The following is a 25434-nucleotide window of genomic DNA, read 5'->3' on the forward strand; positions in this document are numbered from 1 at the left end:
TCAGAACAATGACAGACTCATGAGGTTTGAATTAAAGAAATACATTTATTTAGACAAAATACATATATACACTTTGGTCAGAGATTTCAATTCTAAAGAGCCTGAACTCCCCCCCCCCCCTCTTAAATTTACATATCCAAAAAAATTTACTCTAAAATCTCATAGTATCAAATCTCACACTCTTCTTTGTATAACTATATTCAGGCTCAGTTAATTTCTACTGAGTTGCTCAGTTCCCATATATGGGAATAACACATATACATAGATACATTCTACAACCCTAGTGTGAAGTATATCATATGTACTCTGTCTTGCAAATTTCACATGAGACAATATTCTCTCTTATATTGCTGGGCATGGCGGCAAGCTTCACAGCTATCCAGCACTTCGATCAGGAACCAGGAACAGAAAAAAAAAAGAGTACAATTGAATTCAGCACCGAAACCTATATACCTCATGTGAGCACCCTCTCTTGGTGGCTACGTCATGCACATAGCGGCGGCCGATTGGTCACCGCAGCTCCGAACTGTTTTTGACATGGCTCAATACATGTATTATCTTATATACATCTTTCAGCATTTATACATAATCTTCCTCTGTTAATTAATCCACAAACATTATCTATTTAAATTATGGGTTAGTCAAAATTCACTTAATATCTACAAAAAAATGTTTAGACACAGTTCGGAGTTACCAAGATGCACATTTTCTTCTGGAGGCATAAGCATGTCTATATCCATGGCATTTAACGTTACCTTATGTTGGGTCGGAAATAAGATGACTCATTAAAAGTGAATCATCACTTTTTCTGACACAACAATATTTTGTAATATGCTGAACACCTTCTGTTCATCTACCTTAATATTGATATGCATCTCTGTAATATCTGTAATTGTAAAATCACCACCCAGATGATTCACCTTCCTATCATGAGCATTGTTTAAAGTCATTCTACCATAGTCATTTTTCCTTTTAGTTGCTACGTAACGGAAAAACTCTTTTGGGTTTACTTTGGCCTGTTTGGCTAATTCTCTCACGTAGTCTTATTTGACCTCCTTACCATACTAGTCACCCTTCTTGCTGCACTTTATACTGTTCGTGAGTATGCTGATCACTATTTTCTTTATATTTCCTCCACAGTGTTTTCTTTTTTTTGAAGCTTTATTTTATATCATTACACATCCACTTAATTCCAACTTGGTTTATCCTCCTGACCTTGGGTATGCTGTCTGATACTGCTACCCTTAAGCAATCTCTAACCACTTGCCGTGCATGCACTACTGACATTTTTTTTTGTAGCTTCTCAAGCCATGGCACTGTTCCAAGATGACTTCTGAATCACCAGCCTTATAAATGAATATGAATCCCTTCTTGACAGAGAACTCCATGTGTTTGGCAACTTCCCAGAACAAGACCACATGGTCACTCTCCCCAATAGGTGACAGAGTGTCTACTTTGGTTGTTGATACATCTTCTGATGCTATTATCAGATCCAACACCCTCAAACCCTTTTCCCTTCTATAACATGTTGTTTCATGTAATTATCCCTTAGCAACTTTATAAATTCCACTTCCAATAAAGTCTTCCATAATAATTGTTCTGCCTACACTCATTGTGCTGATTTGCTGATACATGGCATCAACATCTTCCTGTGGACCCTGTGGTCTTAGCAGCACCAATGTGTTTTGTCCTATTTGCCTCTATCTCACACCAGACAGCCTGAAATGAACCATCTCCCTCAGACCTAATATCCTCTTTAACTTCTAATTTACATTGTAATTCTGCAGCTATCTTCAGCAGTACCCCACCTCCTGCCCTGTTCCTTCTATCCTCCCTGAAAATACAATACCCTTTACATTCTATCCCTGTAACTATATCATTTTCAGTCAACCAGGTCTCACTGATGCCTATAATTTTTGACCAAGTTGAGCTTAACAATGATAAAAACTTCTCTCTTATTCCTGATACTAATTACATTTGTGTACATGCATTTCAACATTCCTTTGTACTCAATAGTTACCCTTATGTAATGTCATTACCAACCTATTCAAATTGGAAACCTGTGAAATCCTATTTAGCATTACATAATCACATGTTTTACTGTACACATGCTCATTTATTTATCACAGGGCTGGTCAGATCCATGCTTGATTTCATCCTCCCTAATATCTCTAGTTTCCCTGGTTTTGCACTACCACACTCTCATTACACAACACTTTCTCCAAACATCTAACTCCAAAACCATTTAAATATAGTCCATCAGGCACAATCTTCTCATTGATTCATTGGGATCATGGCCCTTTGTCTCAGTTCTGTCCTATCACACCCACAATCTTTACTTTCTTACTCTTCATTTTTTCTTCAACCAACAACTGTTTCATATCTTCTCTCATTGCATATTTTTCCCCCTTTCAAGTCATTTGTACCAGCCAAAACAATTAACTCATTTGCTTCATTCTTCTGCATACTTACAGCATTGCTAACATCCTTCATCTTTGCACCTGGAAAATATGCTTTCATCACTTTCTCATTAAGTATACCTCTTATCATCGAATCCCCCCATACAATACTATCTCTTTTCTCTCAGTTCCTCGCACTTTTATGCTTTCCCATTCATCTTTCTTTCATTCTTCATCCTTCTGTACCACATGGCAATTGTTTCTCCAGTCACTTGAGCTCATGTTTTGTTCTGTGAAGCATCCGTGTAAACATGTAATTTCTTTCCATGCTAGCATCTCATCATCTATGTTATTACTTTCAACTACTTCTTCAAACTCTCATTTGTATTTTGTGCACTATCATTCACTGCTTCCACTACATTCTCTACAACACTTTGACAATCCTGCCTTATATCCTTATTATCAGTCACTTCATTCTTTTGCAACTCACATTTCTCATACTTGCTTATAAAATATTTCCGACAAATATTTTCTCTGTTCTCGCTCTTATACCACAAACCACTCACCCTTGGCAACGAATACATTAAACACACACAAAATGCACTAAATCCACAGGTTGATATCTGTCAACTCTGATGTCTTGGTTGCCATTTTTCTCATACATATTGGTGGCATAACAAACAAAAGATTCTGAAAAGTATATCACTTAATAATAGTTGACTAAACAAGATGACTTAACTACATAAGTCAAAATAAACAAAATGCCATGAAATATACATAACAATTTTGCTAATATCTACTAAAAATAATGACAAGTTGGTTCAGCATATAAGAATATACAGGGGATTTGAAACATGGAAGTGATCGCTGCTTAGTTTTGAGCAGGACAAAATATATAGGAAAGTTTTAAAAAAGAGTGAAAGTCAAGCCACTTTCAGAAGTAAAATGAAGACTTTGACAATCCTGCCTTATATCCTTATTATCAGTCACTTCATTCTTTTGCTACTCGCATTACATGCTTATAAAATATTTCCGAAAAATATTTTCTCTGTTCTCGCTCTTATACCACAAACCACTCACTCTTGGCAACGAATAAATATATATATAAATACAACAAATAATATATAAATATTATTGAGAAAAATTGAAAGACTGGAAACAAGTACCAAACTTTGGAGTCCCACTTGCAAATTGTGAAATAATCATTGATGGAAAACAATGAAGATGGATGTTCATGAACCTACTGAAAAAGCTTAGATGGAGAAAAGAGTACCATGAAAGGAAACAGAGATCACAAAAGTAATATAAAAACTGAAGACAGATATTCTGGAGTAATTATTTTGAAAGACTATTAATGAAATAAGCAATGACATAACAGTGATAAAAAATATTCATCGTGAATTGCAATTAAGAGTATATATATATCAATAATTCAGGTAGAAAAAGCCATTAAAAATGAAATGTGCATACTGCAAAGATATGATGTTCAACAAGAAATACTTAAATATGATAAGGTTTTATAGTGGAATAATATAGCATAATTCAGAAGGCATATATTGAAGTTCAAAATTTTGATAACTGGTGTAGAGCTGTCATATTACCATTTTATTTAAAAAAAGAGAGAGAGAGAGAAATAATGTGAGAATTACAAAGGAATATACCTTCTGAGTGTTGCAGATAATATTTATGCAAGTACTTGAGAAGAAGCTAAGGTAAATTGTGGAAGAGAAACTTAGAGTAGAAAAAATGGGTTCAGAGAAAATAGGGGTTGTTAAGATCAGATTTTTGTTTTAAAACAAATAGTTCAGAAATCATTGGAATGTAACAGTGATCTGCATTTAAGTTATGTAGATCTGGAAAAGGCATACAACAATTGCCCAAGAGAAAAGCTTTCAGAATGTTACAATTATACACTGAGTTAGCTTTGCATTAGGAACACTTACATAATAATGCATTGGTTCACCTCTCTGTGCAATCACAGCTTAACAGGAATAGATTCCACAAGGTGTCGAACATCCTCCTTGCATAACTTGACCCATGTCCACTGCAGTAGCTCTGTCAGTTCATGCTCATTCTGTGGAGGAGAATCAGCAGATTGAGTTACAGTCAGGGGAGTTTGGGGGGGCCAAGACAATGTGGCAAATTCATTGTCGTGTTCCTCCAACCACTTAGTAGTTGTACGAGCCTGATGACAAAGTGCGTTGTCCTGCTGAAAGATGGCACTGTGGTCAGTGTAGACTTCCTATAGATGTGGATGGAGAGGATCAGCTAACAAGCCCTGTAGCATTCACTATTCAATGCTTGTGGAATAATAACCAACAGACCTAGTGTATACCAGGAAAAAGCTCCCCAGACCATAACACCACTTCCACCGGCCTGTTGAACCCTAACTGTGCAACCAGGGGATAAGGCTTCATGCTGTTTATGCCAAATGAGAACCCAGCCATCAACATGATGCAGGAGGAAATAGGACTCATCACTCCAGATGACCTTCTTCCATCTGTTGAGGGTTAATTGCCAACGTTCCTTGAACGTTGTTTGGCTGTGGTACTGGTGGATGAGCTATGTGACTATTGCATGTCTTTGCTGAGATACCAGTCATGACACCCAACTCTCACCACTTGGATCAACCACGTGTGACTGACCAATGTGAGCTCTTTTGCTGGGTGTCTATTCATGGTTAATCCAGTTCTGGTATACCTGGCATCTGGCCTCCATGCCCCAACTATCTGCCCATAGTCAAATTGGCTTACATTGCCATGTTTCCCCATTTCTGGCAAATGTTTACTGGTTATGTTCAGAGGATATTCATGCCCATTTATAGCTGCCATGTGTGACGTTGATAGCACAGTAATCCAGATGTGGATGTATGAAGGCCTCATAAAGACGCATAACAACTTCCTTATCTCTACTTTTTAATCTGTTCTTCAATAGCCAAGTAATTTTATGGGCTACCTTACCACCCCTAAATCTCTAGCTTCATCTATTTCCTGGAGTACATTTCTATCATTGTGGTACACAACTTGTAATCTGTTTATCCCAAAATGCATAAATTGACATTTCTCCATGTTAAACTGATACCCATTATCTTTTGTCCTTACTGACTGCCTATTTAAACCATCCTGCAAGCTCTCCACATTGCCTTGATTAACTGTTACTCTACCTAAACTGCATATTTTATTTCAGGTTATTTCTTGTATAATTTATGTGAACCTCCAATTCATCCATTTCTGTTACTGCATTAGTGTCTGTCACATATGTTAAAACAGCAACCTCACTTGGATGATATATTGCAAAGAGTGGTCAGTCAGTCAGTCAGTGATTCAACTATTTTATCTACTTCTGTCACCTTGTGATCATCATCATTACTTATTAAGGTTAAACGTCGATATTCTTCTTCTTCTTCTTACTTCTTCTTCTTACTGGCTACATAAGAACTCTTCGGGATTTCCTTTGGCCTGCTTGGCTAGATTCTTCTCGTAATCTGATTTTGCCTGCTGATCATGTTTCTTGCCTGAGCCTTGTACTGTTCATGAGTTTGCTGGTAACTTTCTGCTTATTTACCTTCCACAGCTCATTCTTAATGATATTACTCATCTATCTAATTCTTACCTGATTAATGCTCCTTATCTTAGGTATACAATTTAATATTGCTTCTTCTAGATGACCTTTAACTATCTATTTTGCACTACTAAACATTTGTATCCTGCAGTGTGTTATGCCAGTTCACCGATTTAAGCTTCCTCCTAAGCTTGTCATAATTACCTGCCTTGCAGTTCTACATATACCCCTTGACAGAATATTCCTAATGTTTTACATTCTTTCAAGTCAAGTCTGCATAGTCACTTTTGCCAATCAGAGGCAATGTGGCCACCTTGATTATGGATAGCTCTTCTGATTCTCTGACCAGATCCAATACACCCCTAGTTCACTCCATCACATGCTGCCTCAAGTAATTATCTCTCAGTAGGTGTATAAATGCCATTTCCTTCCTGCCGTGAGATCTTTCTTCTTTTCAGTGTATATCTCCATATTTGAAGTCTCACACCAGGCCTTGATTTCACACCAGACTGCTTCAAATGAACAGCCACCCTCCCACCTATCTCCTATTCTTTTTGGCCATAATTCATCCACTATCATCAGCTGTACTCCTAACCCCATATCCTAATAGCTCTGTCTTCTCTGAAAATACTAAGCCTTTCACATTCTATCCCTGTAACTATATCATCTACTGTTAGCCAAGTCTCACTAATGCTTGTAACTTTTGGTAAGGTTTCACTAACCAATGCCAAAATACTCCTCCCTCTTGTTCCTAATACTTCTCTCATTAGTATACTGCTGAAAACAATTAGGGGATATTTTGGTTTTCTTGTAAATTATAAAGTTATAAAAATAATTTACAAATGTAACACAATTTGTAATAAATATCGATTATTTAAACAATCTCATCAGTTTCACCCTATCCATAAGTAACAAATATTTATTCATGTATAAAGTACCCAATAGTTATAATTATTTGCAGAAATTTATAATTATCCGACAGAAACTAAAATATCCTCTAATTGTTTTGAGCAGTGTATATAGAAACTGCAGCATCCCTTTAGGCTCCCACTCACCTTTACTTCTTGAATTGGCTGCCCTGTTCAATAATTGTTTTTGAAATTTCAGAATCAGGAATTTCTTTATTTGTTTCCTATTTGGTAAATTCCAAAATGAAGGTCAGTTTATGCATTTCAGCAGCACCATAGCCTGAAATGAGAAAATTAGTCTGAAATTATTGTTGGAAGATAAAGGAAGGTAACATTCTCTGCTGATTTTTACTATGTCTCGTCTCACAAGGATTTCTTACTATTATCTTGTATTTCTTATTTAGAAGATTGTCTTTTGTTTTTTTGTTTTGCTGATTTCAGCAGCATCAGTAGAATTCTGCTAATGATTATTTGGAGTTTGTTCCAGTAGCTGTCTTTTCAGTGTTCACCCTGGTTCACTGAAAAAAGAAAAAAAAACAGCTAGGTCTTTGTTTAACTGGGCAATACACCACTCTGATATGAATTCCATTAATTTGTACCATGATTTTTTTTTTTTGGTTGTTTAAGAGAATAAGAATACAAAATACAGGTGCTTAAGGGTCAAAGCTATATAACTGAGAGTCAAAGCTATATAAAATCTTTAAAGGAATGCGGAGAAACGATCAGGGCTTCTGACCTAATGTCCAATCCTCACCTTCTCATGCTGCACCGTATTAGGTATCTTCCTGGATACTGAACGAATGAGGATGGGCTGGAAATTTGGGATTTAGCTGACCAAATTCTATTCTTATTGGTTTAAACCAAAATAAAAAATGATGGCACAACATAACAGAATTTCATGCCGGCTGGGGCGTCGCCCGGTTAAACAAGGCCCCCGTTGTTTTTATCAGGGAACCAGGGAAAACAGCGAAAAATCAGCTACTGGAACAAATCTGAAAACATACCCCAACTCAACATCACCAGAGTTAAAGATTGGTACTATCAATATAAGAAGCCTGAATGACGAAGAAATGGAGCTAGCTGAGGAATTAGATAAGTACCAGATCGACATAATAGGGGTGACCGAAACAAAAAAAGACAAAAACTGGTGAGATCTTTCTGAGCAATAAATACAAAATGTTATATTCACACAATGACAATCAAGGAAAAGAAGGGGTAGCTATAGTATTCAACACTGAATACGAGGCTAATCTTCTTGAATGGTAGGCAATCTCAAGTAGAGTGACGTTCAAATATCAGAATGGGGAACTCGAAGACTTATTTGTGCCTATGGTCCCACAGAAGGTTATACTAAGGTAGAAATGGAGGAATTTTTTGAAGCTTTAGAGAAAGCAACTGACACAATGAAAAAGGAAAAGTTGGTCCTTGTTGGGGATCTAAATAGCAGAGTAGGAAATGATTGTCAGACATGCAAAAATATTTTGGGAAAATTTGGAGAAAAGAGCAAAGGTAATAATGACAAATACCTGTTGGATTTCTGCTCAGGACATGGACTGGTTATTACTAACACAATGTTCCAAAATAAAAATCTGCACAAATTCACATGGAGAGAAGAGGCAAGGAATAAGCAAAATCTCATTGACTATGTTATTAAAATAAAGAACTTTTATTATTAAAAGACCAGAAGATAAATGATAAAATCTACAAAGAGCCAACAAGTTTCACTAGCCACTGTCTAGCATTTTCAAGGCTGAACTGGTGTGAAAACAAATGCATTAAGTTACATTTCAAACATACACTTTAGTAACTGTTAGGCCGTTACATTTGATCATTCTGTTTGAAGGCATGCATGTGTTCGAAAACTTCAGTCAGATTCCGGTACATGACCACGTGTTGTGTAGTTTTTTGCATATTGTAATTCTGTCGAACTGAGAGAGATGATGAAATTTTTCCATATGTCTTTAAGAATAATACCCTGATTTCTATTTAAATTATTGCCTGTGCGTAGTACCACAGCTGCTTCTTCGCATAGGCAATAATTTAAATAGAAATCAGGGTATTATTCTTAAAGACATATGGAAAAATCTCATCATCTCTCTCAGTTCGACAGAATTACAATATGCAAAAAACTACACAACACGTGGTCATATACCGGAATCTGACTGAAGCTTTCGAACACATGCACGCCTTCAAACAGAATGATCAAATGTAACGGCCTAACAGTTACTAAAGTGTATGTTTGAAATGTAACTTAATACATTTGTTTTCACACCAGTTCAGCCTTGAAAATGCTAGACAGTGGCTAGTGAAACTTGTTGGCTCTTTACAGATTTTATCATTTATCTTCTGGTCTTTTAATAATAAAAGTTCTTTATTTTAATACATCAGACCAAATGACTATGTTATTGTTGATAGCGTTGTTTTCTCCCTGGTACAGAACACCAGAGTGTACAGAGGATTTGAAATTGGAAGTGGTCAGTATTTAGTCTTGAGCAGGATAAAATCGAATTTCATTTTGAAAAGAAGAATATGTAAGAAAGTTTTAAAGCGAATAAATGTTGAGCAGCTCTCAGATGTGAACTGAAGTCTAAAATACACAAACATGATTCAAGAAAAAATGAAAGGGTTTGAGAACAGGAACCAAACCTTACAGATTCAGTGGCAAGCCCTGAAAAAAACACTGATTTATGTCAGCCAGAGAGGCATGTGGTGATGTTGTCTGTAAGGGTAGAAAAGTCAGAACTCCATGGTGGACACAGGAAGTTAGAGGCATTGAAAGAAAAAAAGAAAGCATACCAAAAGTTCCTGGCAAATAAGGCAGCTGGTGCTCTTAGAGAATACAGAGACAAGTGTAAGAAAACTAAACACTGTGTAAAACTAGCTAAACAAAAGTTATGGGAGGACTTTGGCAAGAACATAGAAAGTAAATATCAATGAGGTGGCAAGATATTTTGGAAGTTGTTGAAGAAGCTCAGAAAAATGAGGAAAGAGCACTGTAAAAGGAATTAGAGATGATAAAGATGATATGAAAACGGGAGAAAAGATATCCTTGAAGTATGGAGTAATTACTTCGAAAAATTGCTAAATGAAAAACAAGCAGTGATGACATCACAGTGGTAAAAAACACTGACCAGGCGTGAAGTTAGGAATATATATCCATACTTGAAGTAGAAAAAGCCATCAAAAGAAGTGTGGAAAGGCAGCAGGAGTAGATGATATTCAACCAGATATGCTCGTGTATGGAGATATAAAAGCCTTACAGTGGCTGCACTGCATAGTTCAGAAAGCCTGGACAGAGAGACAAATTCCAGTTGATTGGAGTAGAGCTCTCATAGTACCCATATATAAAAAGGGAAATAAAACTGAATGTGAAAATTATAGAGTTATTTCTCTGCCAATGTTACTGGTGAGATTTATACAAGTATACTTAAGAAACGTTTGAAAAGAATTGTGGAAGAAAAGCTTGCTGAAGAACAAGTTGGATTCAGGCCAAATAATGGCTGTCAGGATCAGATTTTTACTTTACGACAAATAGCTGAGAAATCATGGAAATATAACAAACATCTGTATTTAAGTATTGTAGATCTGGAAAAAGCATATGACAAGGTGCCAAGAGAGAAGCAATTCAAAATACTACAGTTATATGGTGTCAATGGGGCATTATATCAAGCAATACTTAGTCTTTATTTGAGTTGTAAGTCAGCAGTTAGAACAGTCACTTAAACAGGATGGGAGAGGAAAGATTATCAAAACAAGTGTTCTCTGCCAGTTTGGCAGGAAAAAGACCCAGAGGAAGACCAAGATATAGGTGGATTGATACAATAAAAAGTGCCTTAGAAGATAGAAATATAAGATTTGATAATGTTGAATAGGCAGTTAGTATTGTTGTAATTTTTCATATAGTACTATCATATCCTTTACACCCTTTGAGGGTATATATCAGGAATTTGATGATGACAATGAGAATACAAAATATTAGCTAAATACTTAATTTCCAATCCATCCTCTTTTATTCAGTATCTAGATCTCTACTACTGATAGGAGGTTGCACCACAGTACATTAGCTCATAATCTCTGGTCAGTTCTCACATTCCTTAAAAAGCTATGCAGAGGTCTCCCCCCAGTTATCTACCTTTAATCCTTAAGCAGTCCTTTTTTTTAACCAATAAATTAAAAAAGATAAAAACTGGTGGTAAGTGGTTACATAGGAGAAAATGTTATTTAGCAGTCTCTGTAAGACAGATAAAACTAGGAACTAGCTCATAATAAACACAGTTAGTGATTTTGAGTTTTCAGCATTCCTTCAAATAAGACCAATTCTTTTCCTGAATCTTTTAATGTCTCATACTCATGAAAAAAAAATATTTAAAACAGTGATTATGAAAGGTGCAACTGGTCCAAAATGGCCCTCACATACTTTTCAGAATCAGGAATTTCTTCAGTTCTTTCATATTCAATAAATTCCAAAAGTGAAGGTCATTCCAGTATAGCCTGAAATGAGAAAATCAGTGTGAAATAATTGTTGGAGGATAAAGGAGGAAAGATAACATTCTCTGCTGATTTCTACTATGTCTTGTTTCACAAGTTCTTGCAAAAAAAAAGAGTGTTTTCAGAAATATGTATAACATATTTATATCTCACTGAAATTAATCAAATCATGTTGATTTGATTAAAATTAAATCAAGTACCAACTCATTTTTTAAGACGTTGAGCTTATGCCCATGGAACATAGGTTGTCATTTCCTGGGTTATGTTCTAGCAAAGACTGCATTAAAAAGAAAATGATCACCATTTAGTTTTGAACATTTTAATTAATGTCAAGCAATTTCAGAGGCAAACTGTAGACTCAAATATATAAATATTGGAGAAAAAAATGAGAGTTCATAAACAAGACCCAAACCACATAGATTAAATAAATACAGAACCTTAAGCCACTTCAGAAATCCAGTAAGTATATGGTCTCACTGTAATTTATGAAAATTATATAACAGCTGAAAAACTTTCATCATTGGAGGAGGTTCAAACACAGCTGTTAGTGCTGGTATGCTCTCACTTTATCAATCAAGCCAGACTTCGGAAGCTTGTTAAATGACATAAGCACTGAGAGTAAAAAGTGGTGGAAAATGTTCAGATAGAATGTAAATCAGTAATTGAGGTAGAAAGAGCTGTCAGAAATCTGAAATGTGGGAAGGCAGCTGGAGTAAATGATGTTCAGTCAGAAATGCTCAAACCTGGAGATACAGTTTTACAGTTACTCCTCTATAATTCAGAAGAGCTGGTCAAATTATTAGAAATTTCATAGTTTCAATCTATAAGAAAAAAAAAGAAATAAAATAATGTGAAGTTACAAAGGAAGTTTCCTATTGAATGTTCCAGGTAAGATTTATGCAGACTAAGTAAACTATAAATGAGAAACTTTGGAAAGAATAATGTGAGTTCATGCCAAATGATTTGTTGTCGGGATCACATTTTTATTTTAAGATAAACATTGTTGAGAAATCATGGAAACATAAGGATCTGATTAAAATACTGAGAAAAGTTGTTCAGAATTCTACATTTATATGGGGCAAGTTGAACACTATACAGAGCAATGTAGTCTTTATTTAAGTTGTAAGTTAGTAGTTAGAATTGAAGAGGTACTGGAAGATGGTTTGCTGTAAAATCAGGTGTGAGATGTGGATGCACACTATCTCCAATATTATTCATAATCACAGAGATCATATGATGAAATAAAGCATCATTAAGCTTGATATGATAATTGGAAATATTCAGCTCAGCTCCTCACTTTATGTAGATGGTATTTCTAAATAAACCCAACATAAGGCTTTAGGACTTTTTTTATTTATTTATTCGTATGGGGTTCCCCCCTTTCCTCAACTAGCCCTTAGGTTTGAGCCCTCCTAAGGAGAGATTAAGTGTGTATTTTATGACTGCAATGTGTGTGTGTTCGTTGACTGGTTAGCATGTTCTGAGGAACGAAAAACCTGTTTCCAGGTGAAAAATCCCTCTACCTCCATATTAGACTGGCTAACACACCTTTAATCAAAAGAAACAGATAAAGGTTCCTCACATCATGGACAGGAATTGAACCCTAGTCTCTCCAACCAAAGGGCTTTGTCTATGCTGACTGAGCTATGGAGGCTCTTTTTAGGTCTAACTAAACCTGAATAACTGCAGTAAGAAGTTGATATGAAAATTGGCATTAAAAAAGACAAAATCTATGAAAATTGGCTAGAACATAGAAAACATTAACTCATTTCAATGAGGAATTCAAAGAACAAGTAAAATATTTCAGCAATTTTACTTTCGGCTATTTTCATCCAAAACACAACATCCAGCCAAAAGATATGAGTCTGAGAATTGTTAGGTGAAGGCTGTTCCATGGTGACGGAGACTTATAAGGTTGTGATCCGAGTTACTAAGAGGAGAAGTGATATTCACCATATGTTTGGAAGGGGAGCTTGTTAAGAAGAGGTCAAGGGTGTTCAGCAGGTTGGTGAGGTAATGTAATATTTTAATTCTGCTCAAAACTAAATGGTGATTGCTTCCTGTTTCCAAGCCCCTGAATGCTCTTGTATTGAAGTATCTGCCTTCACACTCTGTAACTGGATTGTTAACTTTCTCAATGGTTGCTCACCATGTGTCATGATGAACAGCTTCCACATTTATTCCTACCAATGCAAGAGTACCCCATGGTTCTGTTCTTTGAAGAGAATGGGTGAAAGAACAGAACCCTGGGGGTACTCTTCTCTACATTCTCTTCCTCTTGTGTATATAAATTATTTGTTCTCACAGACTTTTAATCCTATCTTTGTTACTGACACTGCACTCCATTCCTCCTTTATTTTAAAAATTTTATGGAATTTACAGCCGTGTTAAAAAACTTTTTTTATTATCCTGACGTTTCGATCTTCACATCAAGATCATCATCTGGAGCGTACATAAATATACAGGACAAGTTGAGTTACATCATTAACTGTAAGCTAGAAACAATGATTTGAACACGTTATTCTACTGGCGTGACCTCTAGTGAAAAAAAAAAAAAAAAATATATATATATATATATATATATATATATATATATAAAATAAAATAAAAAATAAATTTTTACATCAAGCTAAATTCTAGTTTATAATGATGGTTTTAGAGTTTTCTTTCAGAAACAATTGGTGTCCTATTTTTAATATTACAATTCTTATTTTTGATTTATAATACTGGATTTTCTACAGTCCTGTTTATAGTTGTTCTTGGTGAGGAAGGTCGAATATATACCTTCCATATGTTTGGGATTTTTAGACCATCATTGTTGTTCAGATTGGGGTGGTTGATAATAATCTCACAGACTTCCTTGAATTTCCGTTCGTACCATGTTCTAGCATGATGTAGACAGCTGGTGGTTTTCCAATCAATTCTGTGTAAGGTATTCAGGGCATGATCAGAAAGGCCAGCTTCACCATAATTATTATATTTAATGTGTCGTTTATGTTCTTTTTTGTCTAATAGGAATAGTGCGTCCTGTTTCTCCTATATATGGTATGTTGCAAATACAATAAATCCAGTATACTCCAGGGTGAGCTAGTCGAGGGAGTGGTTTTTTGGATGAGTTGAGTAAGCTTTTTAATTTTGCATTAGGTTTAAAGGTGGCTTTGAGGTTGTACTTTTGTAGTACTCTGTTTATTTTGTCTGATATTCCTTTAATGTAGGGAATGGTTATAGTTTTACTATAGTCTGGTTTGTCTTTGTTTTTTATTGCGGTTTTGTAGAGAATTTTGTTAATAGTGTTTTGGCTGTATCCGTTTTTTTGTAAGTTATTACTGATAATTTTAAATTGTCTTTCAGTGCCTGTTCACTGGAACAGATAGTCTGAGCCCCAGTTTTTACGAACGGAAATTCAAGGAAGCCTGTGAGATTATTATCAACTACCCCAATCTGAACAATAATGATGGTCTAAAAATCCCAAACATATGGAAGATATATATTCGACCTTCCTCACCAAGAACAACTATAAACAGGACTGTAGAAAATCCAGTATTGTAAATCAAAAATAAGAATTGTAATACTAAAAATAGGACACCAATTGTTTCTTAAAGAAAACCATCTAAAAGAATGTTTATTCCTGTCATTATAAACTAGAATTTAGCTTGATGTAAAAATTTATTTTTTATTTTATTTTTTATTTATATATATATATATATATTTTTTTTTCACTAGAGGTCACCCCAGTAGAATAGCATGTGTTCAAATCATTGTTTCTCTAGCTTACAGTTAATGATGTAACTCAGCTTGTCCTGTATATTTATGTACACTCCAGATGATCTTGATGTGAAGATCAAAACGTTGGGATAATAAAAAAAAGTTTTTTAACACGGTTGTAAATTCCATAAAATTTTTAAAATGAATGCTGATCACTGTGTAACCCTAAAAGAAAGCATTCCTCCTTTACATTTAACAAACTTTATAGTGCTCAAGTATTACAATCCTGAAGATCCACCATGACCAATGTGCCTGAACTTTGATCTCCTAGTTATATTCTAGTGGTGCAAGGACGACTTCAATACCACCAAAACTCAGTCCTGTCTGATCTCTTGCAAGGAAGAGCTTGCACCCATCCCCCCACCTTCAATCTTTCCTGGCAAACATGTTTCAATTATAGCTTCTGCAGCTGCCAGAAAACTTGGTGTACTTTTTCATACAAGACACCATCACAGCTGCTAATTATACAAATCCCAAATCTTTCCAACTGGAATATTGCTCCCATATTTGGAGTGGTGCACCAAAATCTTTTCTAAGATTGCTCAGTTCTATCCAGAAGACAATCCAGTCAATTAACGATCTCTCTCTCTCATTCTCACATATCCACTTCAGTTAATCTCTCACAGACATTTAGTTTCTGCCTTGTGCCTCTTTTACAGATACTCCCACAGTATCTGTAAAAGAGGCCAATTCAGCAGAGCAGACATTGCTCTGCTGAATTGGCCACTATTATTCCTTCACTTTCCTCCAAAATTAGTTCTACTGATGGATGTTAGTTAGCAGTGGCTAACTTTTACATTCCATCTTGAAACTCATCAAACCAACTTCACTGCTTCCTCTTTCATTCCATCTACTTTTGTTCTTTTGAACAGCTCCCCCTCCCACTCTGCTTTCCCCAAAGAATAGAACATTTTGCTGTTCAAACAAATTGTAAACAAATTCCTCCTTTCTTCTGTCCTCTTGCCCATACATGGCACTACTCTGCTTTAGGTCTTGTGACCTTTCATGTGGGGATCAGATATAATACATTCCAAGTTTCAAGATCATCTTCAGTTAGTGCCTTAAATGTTATCTATACTATCATTCAATGAAGTATGGACAAACTGGTCACCTTCAATGCCACCAGAATGCGGTCTCACCTTTTTTTCTCTTACAAAAAGGATCTCAGATCACCTATCCTTACATTCAGTAATACACAAATCACCAGACAGAATCAGATATCTCTGTTGGGAATAATATTTACCTCCAGCCTCTCCAGTCCTATAAACACATAACATCAATCACTTCCTCAGCATCTGAAAAACTAGGCATTCTCCTCTGCTCAAGGTGTTGACCAAGCTGCTAACTCTGTACTAATCCACCTATGCTCATGTGTTTGGAATGTGCACTAAATACCCCTAAAAATTCTTGATACTATCCAAAGGAGAGCAGTTCACCACAGTCACTACTCCATTGAACAATTAGCAGCCATCATTCTTCCACTTTCTGTTGTACCTGTTAAAATGGGCAGCAGTTGCCCAACATTCTATTTCAGTACAACTTCAAACACTTTGAATCTCCTTCTCATTTATTCCATATTAGGTATATGGAATAAAACCTACCTCTTTCCTCTGGAACAGTCTTTCTCATGAAGTGTTCCCCAACAACTACAAAGTCTTCAAGAACAATGCCAAATAAGTATCTTTGTCAGTTCTCACTGGCACTAATGTGCATATAGAATTTTCTCTTTCTCTTGTGTATGGGATCAGTAAAAAAGAGAGAGAGAGAGAGAGAGAGAGAGTGAAAGATAATCCCAAAATACAGTATTAGATGTAATTCCAGAATTATTCAGTACAAGCATTCCTTTTAAACTTGCATCTAACACCAGTTAATTAATTGCAGACTATAGTGTTAAGTGTTTGTAATTCTTTCCTTCAGTTATTACTTATTCATATTTTTATATAATCCATAATATTTGTCAATATTTTGTTCTTAGTGCGTACATGAAAGACTTGGAACAATTATTCACGGCCAGGCAGACCACTATGATCCTAGAACAATTTTTACACAGGCCTATATTGATCAGCAGAAGGGACGTATTCAGGGTGTACTTTCTGCCATTACTAGGTAATTTATCTATTTTTTGGGCACCACTGTTGAAACGTGTCTCAGTGAAATTGTTTGTAGTTCAAAATCTCTTTACCAAGCCTTGGAGTTTAAGGTTTGGTAAAGATTTAACAATCTCTTAGATTTGAGAGATTGCTAAATTCTGGAAGTATTAATTTAATTAATAAAAATTTAATAAATAAAGTTGCAAAGTTTTGTGCTCTAGGTAGCAGTAATCTATGCTGCTTAGAATCAAGATGTAACATAACCCTGTCCTTTAAACCATTAGTAGATAAATGATATGTGCTTATTTACTATTTCTTAATATTTGTATAATTTTGATTTTTATATCCATTTACATTACTAACAGATGGTTCACTTCATAATAATATCTTTTATCTAAGTACTATACTTACATAGAAAAATAAATAAAGAAAGAGTTGCTGATCTGGCAGGCATATCTCATCATCATCAAATTCTTCATATGTATTCTCATGGAGTGTTCAGTATATTATGATAGTGCTACATGGAAAAGTTAAATCATTACTAACTTCCTATTGACAATTTTCCTTCAAATTAATCTTTTACTTGTCAGCACTCCAATGTTGTCATATCTAACTTTGTAGACTTTTAAGGCACTTCTGAAGGAGCTGATGCCCCTACATCTTCATCTTCCTCTGGATTTTTTTCCTGCCATCCTGGCAAAGAATGCTTGTTTTGCTAATCTTCTCTCTCCCCATTCTGTTTAAGTCATGACCATACCACTTGAGATTAGCTCTGCAAACACACCCCTGAATGGTAACGATGTCAAGTTCTTTCTTAATATTCCAATTTTTAATATGATACTGTCACTAATGCCAGTGGTTTACTCCCCTAATCCTTCTCAGAACTGTCATATTTTAATTTCCAGTCTTTGAACAAAAGTTTTATTTCTAATCCAGCTCTCAGATCCATAAGTTAAAATTGGTTGTCAGTGTACTTAGGATGCATTAGGCATCCTCAATACATTGATAATGAAGCACAGCATAAAATGACAATAAAGAATCATTTTCAGAAAGTGCCACTGTAGCATTATATAGGACAGACAATAAAATTTCCAGTTATTTAAATAATTGGGAATTTTACTGACCACATGTTGTCCTATTAACACTGTAGGTTCACATTTTGAAAACGATTGTAATTAAAACGATTGTAATTTTATAGTGTGTTCTGTTATCAATGTACCAAGGATGCCTGTGATACATAGGCGAAAATGATACAGCTAATATATTTATTTCATGTAAGTTTAAGTTTCCATGTTTAATTTCTCTAAATAGCATCTCCCATTTTGACATCAGTTTAATACTACTTTCCATCCATATAGATGATGAATAACAGCAGAGATAATGTGCACCCTTATCTCACACCTCATTTAACATCAGACCATCTTCCTCCTCCTCCATGTCCCTCAGAATAGGCAAACCACCATTAGAATGCACACAATTAATATGCATAATACACTAGCCTCAGCTGACCTTTGAGTTGCAGGTCAGCAATTCTAATTGATGACCTGGAACTCAAATATAGATTATGTATCACTCGACATAATGTCCCATTTATGCCGTATGCCTTTCCAGAACTGCAAAACTTAAATGCACATCGTTGTTATAGCCCCAGGATTTCTCAACTATTTGTCTTAAAGTGAAAATCTGATCCAGATAGCCTCAATTGTGGCTGAACCCATCTTGTTCTTTTCTAAGCTTCTCTTCCACAATTTTTCTCAGCTTTGAAGTATACTTGCATAATTCTTATCAGTAATGCTCAGCAGGGAAATTTCTGTCATTATCACATTCAGTTTTATTTCCCTTTTTTATAGATGGTTATGATGAGAGCTCAACTACAGTCATCTAGAATTTGACCCTCTGACCAGGCCTAATGAATTATGCAGTGTAGCCACTGTAAAATGTTTTCTTCTTCTTCAAAATAGGTAGAGTGAAATGGATGTGCAATGCAATCTTATTAAGCAAGAGATTCATAAGGAATGAATGATGTGGAAGGAATTACATGTGCATCAAAATTATGTCAGTTATGAAAGTTATAAGGAGCAGAATATGAAGAAGGTGATAAGATATTCTGGAGGTTGTTGAAGAAGCTTAGAAATGGAGGAAAGAGTGCTGTAAAAGGAGTTAGAGATGATAAAGGTGACATGAAAACAGGAGAAAAAGATATCTTTGAAGTATGGAGTAATTACTTTGAAAAATTGCTAAATGAAATAAGCAGTGATGACAGCACAGTTGTAAAGAAAAGAAAGGCATATCCAACTATCGGCCTATCAGCATCTCTGGAGTAGTGGTGAAGATTTTGGAAAAGTTGGTTATTGCTCACATTCAACAATGGATTGACACAGAATGAACATGGAAGACTGGTGTATAAATTGAAGAATATGGGATTGGATTATAAATATTGGCATGGATAAGAAGATGGCTGAATTATGAATTTCAAAACTCGTATGGGGGGATGTGAGTGTATGATTTAAGGTAAGCAGTGGTGTGCCTCAAGGATCAGTCTTTTGTCCATTGTTATTCAGTCTGTACATGAATGACATTGGGGAGGATTTGACATGCAATATTTGTTGATGATGCAAGGATAGTTAGAGTAATCAGGAGTGCTGCAGATTATGAACACAAGTTCAGAATTTGTGAACTGCAGACACTAACAAACAGGAGAAAATGGAGTGATATGATTGAGACTACAAACTTCTGAATTGTTATACTAGATATCAGTACATTGAATTTTTCATTTTACAGTGGGTGTGGAAAGGATGAGAGGATATCCTTTGAAGTTGAGAATGAATGCTGTCAAGAACAGTGTGAGAGCTAGATATTTCTTGTATAGAATGGTGCATGATTGGAATGGACTGCCATTGGATCTTACGTGTCTTTTTTAGTGTGAATGAATTCAGGAACAAGTATGATAGTTGGTGCAAGTAGTATGTAGTCTCCCTCGATTAGTCTCTGACTTCCTGGAAGTCTCTGTTAATAGTTATAATATTCTAGCATTTCTGGTCAAACGTCATCTACTCCAGCTAGCGTCTTTCCACACTTATGGGTTTTTTTTTACTTCAAGTATCAATATCTATTCCTGATTGCATTCTTGTTGAGTGTTTCCTGTCATTGTGCTGTAACTGTTTGTTTCATTTAGCAACCTTTCAAAGTAACACATCAAGAATATCTTTGACTTCAGTTTTTCATGCTTTATCATCTGTGATTACTCTTATACTACTTTTTCCTCCCAGACATATCTTATCAATCTATTGCTACATAATTTGCATATTACATGAAAGTCTGTACAAAGGTGATTTTAAAGTTATATGAAGCCCAAGAATACGATATTAATGTCTCCTACAGGTTTCATTTGTTAGTAAAGAAGAGATGCTCCTCACTTGCAAACAGCTGGAAAAAAACCAGAAATTGTAAACTGATTTTAACCAGAGATGATAATGATTGATAGGAACCATTAACATTTATGTGAATCTGAATATAATAAATGAGCTATTCCAACCATGAATAGCACTTAACAGCCATGCCAGGAATACAGATTTTGGATTTTAAAACATTCACAGCATTAAACTACAGATTCAGCAGTTATTGTTCCCGTCATTTAAACTTGCAGAAGATCTGACTTTTTTGAGAGCAGCAGCGTCTCTTGATAAGCAAGATCTTAATCATACCTATAAACCTGTCTGATTATCTACAGCTCATGATGGCAGTACTAGTTCATAAGTCGGTGAGTTTCAACAGATTCTCACTGAATTTCACATCAGGAAATTCTTCTGGCCATAAGAGTTTCCTGATGCATGTGAAAAAGAGTGCATGACAGTAATAGATGTGTGAGAGAGAAAGAGTGAGTAGTAGAGATAAAATTTTTTTAAAATGTCATACAATGATAGAAATTTTACAACTTTAACGAATATTTCATAATACAAAATGTGAGTTAGAGAAACTTGAAAAGTTGCTCAGGAAAGAAAAAAATTTTGTGAGTGAGCATCAAAAGTATGCATAGAGATAGTACACATCAGTCTTTATACTGCCCTTGTGCAGTAGGATTATCATACATTCTTTCTGTTCCTATGGGATCTTTCCTGAGCTAAGAACTCAAATTATTATTTTATTATTTATTATTATTTCATGACACCTCCAAGGAGTCTGAAGACTTATCGAGGGAGGACACCCACTCTACAGCTCTCATTCTCCACCACTACACTGAACCTCTATTACCATCATCTACATCAATGCCATCTGCTGACCACCACATCAACCTTTGCCAAGCAGTGTCGGTGAATAAGCTACTTCAAATTTGTGCTCTCCAATTTACTTTTATTGTGAGTGTTTTTCCATTGAAATTAACCATCAAACGGAAAGAAACCCAACAGCGGTTAATGACAATGACCAGTGGAATAGTGTATTAATCCAATTATTCTTCCAATTCTAAATCAGCCACGTGTAAGCGCATGCGATGCCTACCGTATGCAGCAAAGATGGCGGCATCAAAAGCCAACGGCGAACGAGCACCATGAGTCTCAACAGCTCAGTGCCTTCGACTGCCACTGACATACCTACTATGCGCTGCAGCTGCAAAACTGGTGTCACAGACAGAAAAAAAAAGGGCATATTCTGCGAGTTCTGTTGCCACTGATTGCACGCTTCCTGAGCAAAAATTGACGAAGCTGTGCAAACGCTACTTCTCGAATTTAACCAGCCATTCTTCTGTTCGCTGTGCCTCCCTTCGGTAAAACAACTACTGAACATAGGTAAACATGTTGAAAAACTCGAACAGCACATCAATGCTCTAAATGAAACTTTTACCACCAAAATACGGGCAGTCGAAACTTAGCTAGAACAAATTGAAAACCAGCACAACGCAAGCTCCACTCTGCCAGCAAAAGAACTTCGCAATCTAATCACAGCAACAGTAAACGACCTGATGGAGGCTAAACAAAAAAACTCAACGCCATCATTTTGAATTTCCTGACGGAAAACGGAAAATCATTACAAGAGGACATCAACAAACTCACTGAAGAATGCGACATCGATCCTAAGAATACTGTTTTGGGCCTATAAATAAAAGGAAGGATGGTATGAACTTCCTGCACCTAGTAAATGTGACTTGCGACATGCCAACAACCTCATCAAAAATAATAACAGCGATCAACAACAAGTTCAAAGACACCTGTCCCCCAATCGTGCATATGTGCACAATCAGACCTATCGTTTGCACAAAGAGAACAAAGATGCCAGCTTTGAAGATAACTCGAAGAAAAATGTCAAAACAGTGACAACAACTGGACCATCGACTACAGACAAGATAAACTGGTAAAACCAAGTGATGCCACTAGCAGCCACCAAGGAGACCAGCATACAGGTACTGCATAGGAAATGTGCAAGACCCATGCGGTCCAACATACAACACACGCACAAAACCCTACATATCCAGTTCACCAATATCTGTGGCCTAAACTCCGACCTGAATAGTGTCCACCACCACCTACAGTCTACCAAACCCCACCTACTTTTCCTGGCAGAAACACAAATCTTACCTCCCAGCAGCACCACTTATCTCAACCTTCTAAACTACTCACTCTTCAACAACTTTCGTCCCAAGGTATGTCTGCGCATACATCTGCTCTGACATACCTTGCCAGAGAGCACCCAACCTAGAATCACCCAACTTTGACTTCCTTTGGTTAAAAATATCCTTTTCCCACTCAATCCAATTCATCTGCTGTCTCTATCGCTCCCCTAACACAACCAACCACCCTGAGCTCTTTAATTTCCTCTCTCTAAAAATCGACTTTCTCCAATCCCACTTTCCCAAGAGTGAAATCATCCTCCTAGGAGATTTTAATGTCCACAACACTAGCTGGCTTTTCTCCTCCAGCTGTACAGATCTTGCAGGCAGAGATGCCGAAACATTTGCCATCACTAACGACCTTACACAACTAGTTCAGATGCCAACCAGAATACCAGATAACCCAAACCACTCCCCAAACACCCTAGATCTCTTCCTCACCAATGACCCCTCCAAATACACAGTGAAAGTAGTGAGCCCCTTGGGCAATTCTGACCACAACTTAGTGCTCATCTCCTCTCCCATGCAACAACATTTACACAGACACTCCCACACAAGAGTAGTTTGGCACTATAAAGCACTATAAACAAGCTTATTACAAAGTAATTCTCACTGGCATGAATACATACATTCCACATAGCACCCTGAACTGCCATTCCCTAACGAAAACCTGGTTCTCCAAAAGATGTGCCAAGGCTGTAGAGATGAAACACCAGACATACCACAACTGGCTGAAATCAAGAATCCCATCCTCCTTCAAAGCTTACACCGAAGTCCGTAATAAATGCAAAAAAACAATCAACACTTCCAAAACAGAGTTCGAAAGAGCAAAAAGCATGAAATTAGCAGCCTGTCCAAACGGCAGCCGAGCCTTTTGGTCTCTCGCCAAAGCAATTGGCCGTAATTTCTGCCTAACACTATTCTCACCCCATCACATCCCGATGGCTCTACTGCATCATCACCCACAGAAAAAGCCAATCTTCTAGCCTCATACTTTGCTTCAAATGCATGCATAACTGACAATGGTAAATGTTCCCCGACCATTCCAGACACCCAACATACAATGTCCCCCATATCGTTTTGCCAGGATGAGATCTTGGTTAAAAAGTCTCCTGTCCCGATGGCATTTCCAAAAGTTTGTGCCCCAGAACTGACCCCTATCCTATGTCACCTATATATACTCTCCTACTCCACTGGAATCTATCCCACAAACTGGAAATTGGCCTATATTCAGCCCATCCCCAAGAAGAGTGACAAGTCACTGCCATCCAATTACTGTCCTATCTCGCTTACCTCAGTCCTGTTGAAGGTAATGGAAAAATCATTGATTTCCAACTCCTACACTATCTTGAAGACACTCACCAAATAAATGGCAGCCAGTATGGATTCTGCCACTGCCGATCAACAGAAGATCTACTCACATATGTCACCCATCTCTGGATGAAAGCTATGGAGAGGTTTGGTGAATCTCACCTGCAGAAGCCCTGGTCTGACCCAGGGCTTTTGTAGGTGGATCGCCAGTTTTCTGTCTGGACGCACACTTTGTGTGATGTTGGACGGCTCTCTATCCTCTCATCACTCAATTAATTCTGGAATCCCACAAGGTTCTGTCGTCTCACCAACCCTCTTCCTGCTATATATCAATGACCTACTGCAATTGACCTCCAACCCAATACACAGTTTTGCAGACGACAGCACACTATACTCTTCACTTGCATTTGATAAGCCTTACCCTACACAACTCACCTCAACCTACAGAACATCAACCACTGTGACCCTCAACTCTGAACTCCAAGCCATCCTCCAATGGGGTTCAGATAACCTCATAAATTTCAATCCTAATAAAACCCAGTTCTGTACTATTTCCCATAAAAAAAAGAACCATTTTTTCCCAATATCCTTTTTAATGTAACCCAAATCTCCAGACAGTTTGAGATCTCACTCCTTGGAATCACCCTCACATCAAACCTCTCCTGGCATAAACATATCTCAAACATTGCATCCTCAGCCTCAAAAAAACTAGGATTTCTCTTTTGCTCAAGACGTTACTTCACCCCCGAACAGCTATTAACATTATACAAGTCACAAATCCGCCCAACTATTGAATACTGCTCTCACATATGGGGTGGGGTCCCAAAAAGCTTTCTCAAAATGCTGAACTCAATACAGAGGAGAGCAATTAGACTTATCAATGATCCATTCCTTACCAACTCCCTCCCCCCCCCCCTCTTTCACACAGACGTATGATCTCTGGAGTATGCATATATATGCAAATATTTCCATGGTAAATGCTCATTGAAAATATCATCAATAATTCCTTCACAGTTCACCTAGAACAAACAGAACAAGTATCTTTTCCTCTTCCTTCATCCCTGCAACTGCTGCACTGTGAAACAGTCTCCCACCTGCTGTTTTTCCCAAGGAATACAATTTAAAGTCATTCAAATCAAATGTAAACAAATTCCTCCTTTCCCAACTCACCACCCACACATGTACTAATGTACTATAGGTTGCCCAACCAACCTCCTGTGTATGGTCTGAACATTAAAAAAAAAAAAAAAAAAAAAAAAAAAAAAAAAAAACTGATTTTTTGTCTGTAAATTGCATGTGTTCTGAAGGGC

At 36.5% G+C, this 25434-nt stretch overlaps 1 protein-coding gene across 1 annotated transcript in view; it reads left to right on the plus strand.

Moving 5' to 3' along the window:
• Positions 1–25434, plus strand: part of Ufl1 (UFM1 specific ligase 1) — a 430347-nt gene that overhangs the window by 145980 nt on the left and 258933 nt on the right. Inside the window, exon 5 of the mRNA XM_090408990.1 lies at positions 17097–17227. Within this exon, the coding sequence (XP_090265116.1) occupies positions 17097–17227 (131 nt within the window). The remainder of the gene's footprint in view (positions 1–17096; positions 17228–25434) is intronic.

This window comes from Typopeltis vanoorti, chromosome 19 (assembly GCF_054136105.1).
Source record: "Typopeltis vanoorti isolate ZY-2024b chromosome 19, IOZ_Tvanoo_1.0, whole genome shotgun sequence".
NCBI classification, from domain to species: Eukaryota; Metazoa; Arthropoda; class Arachnida; order Uropygi; family Thelyphonidae; genus Typopeltis; species Typopeltis vanoorti.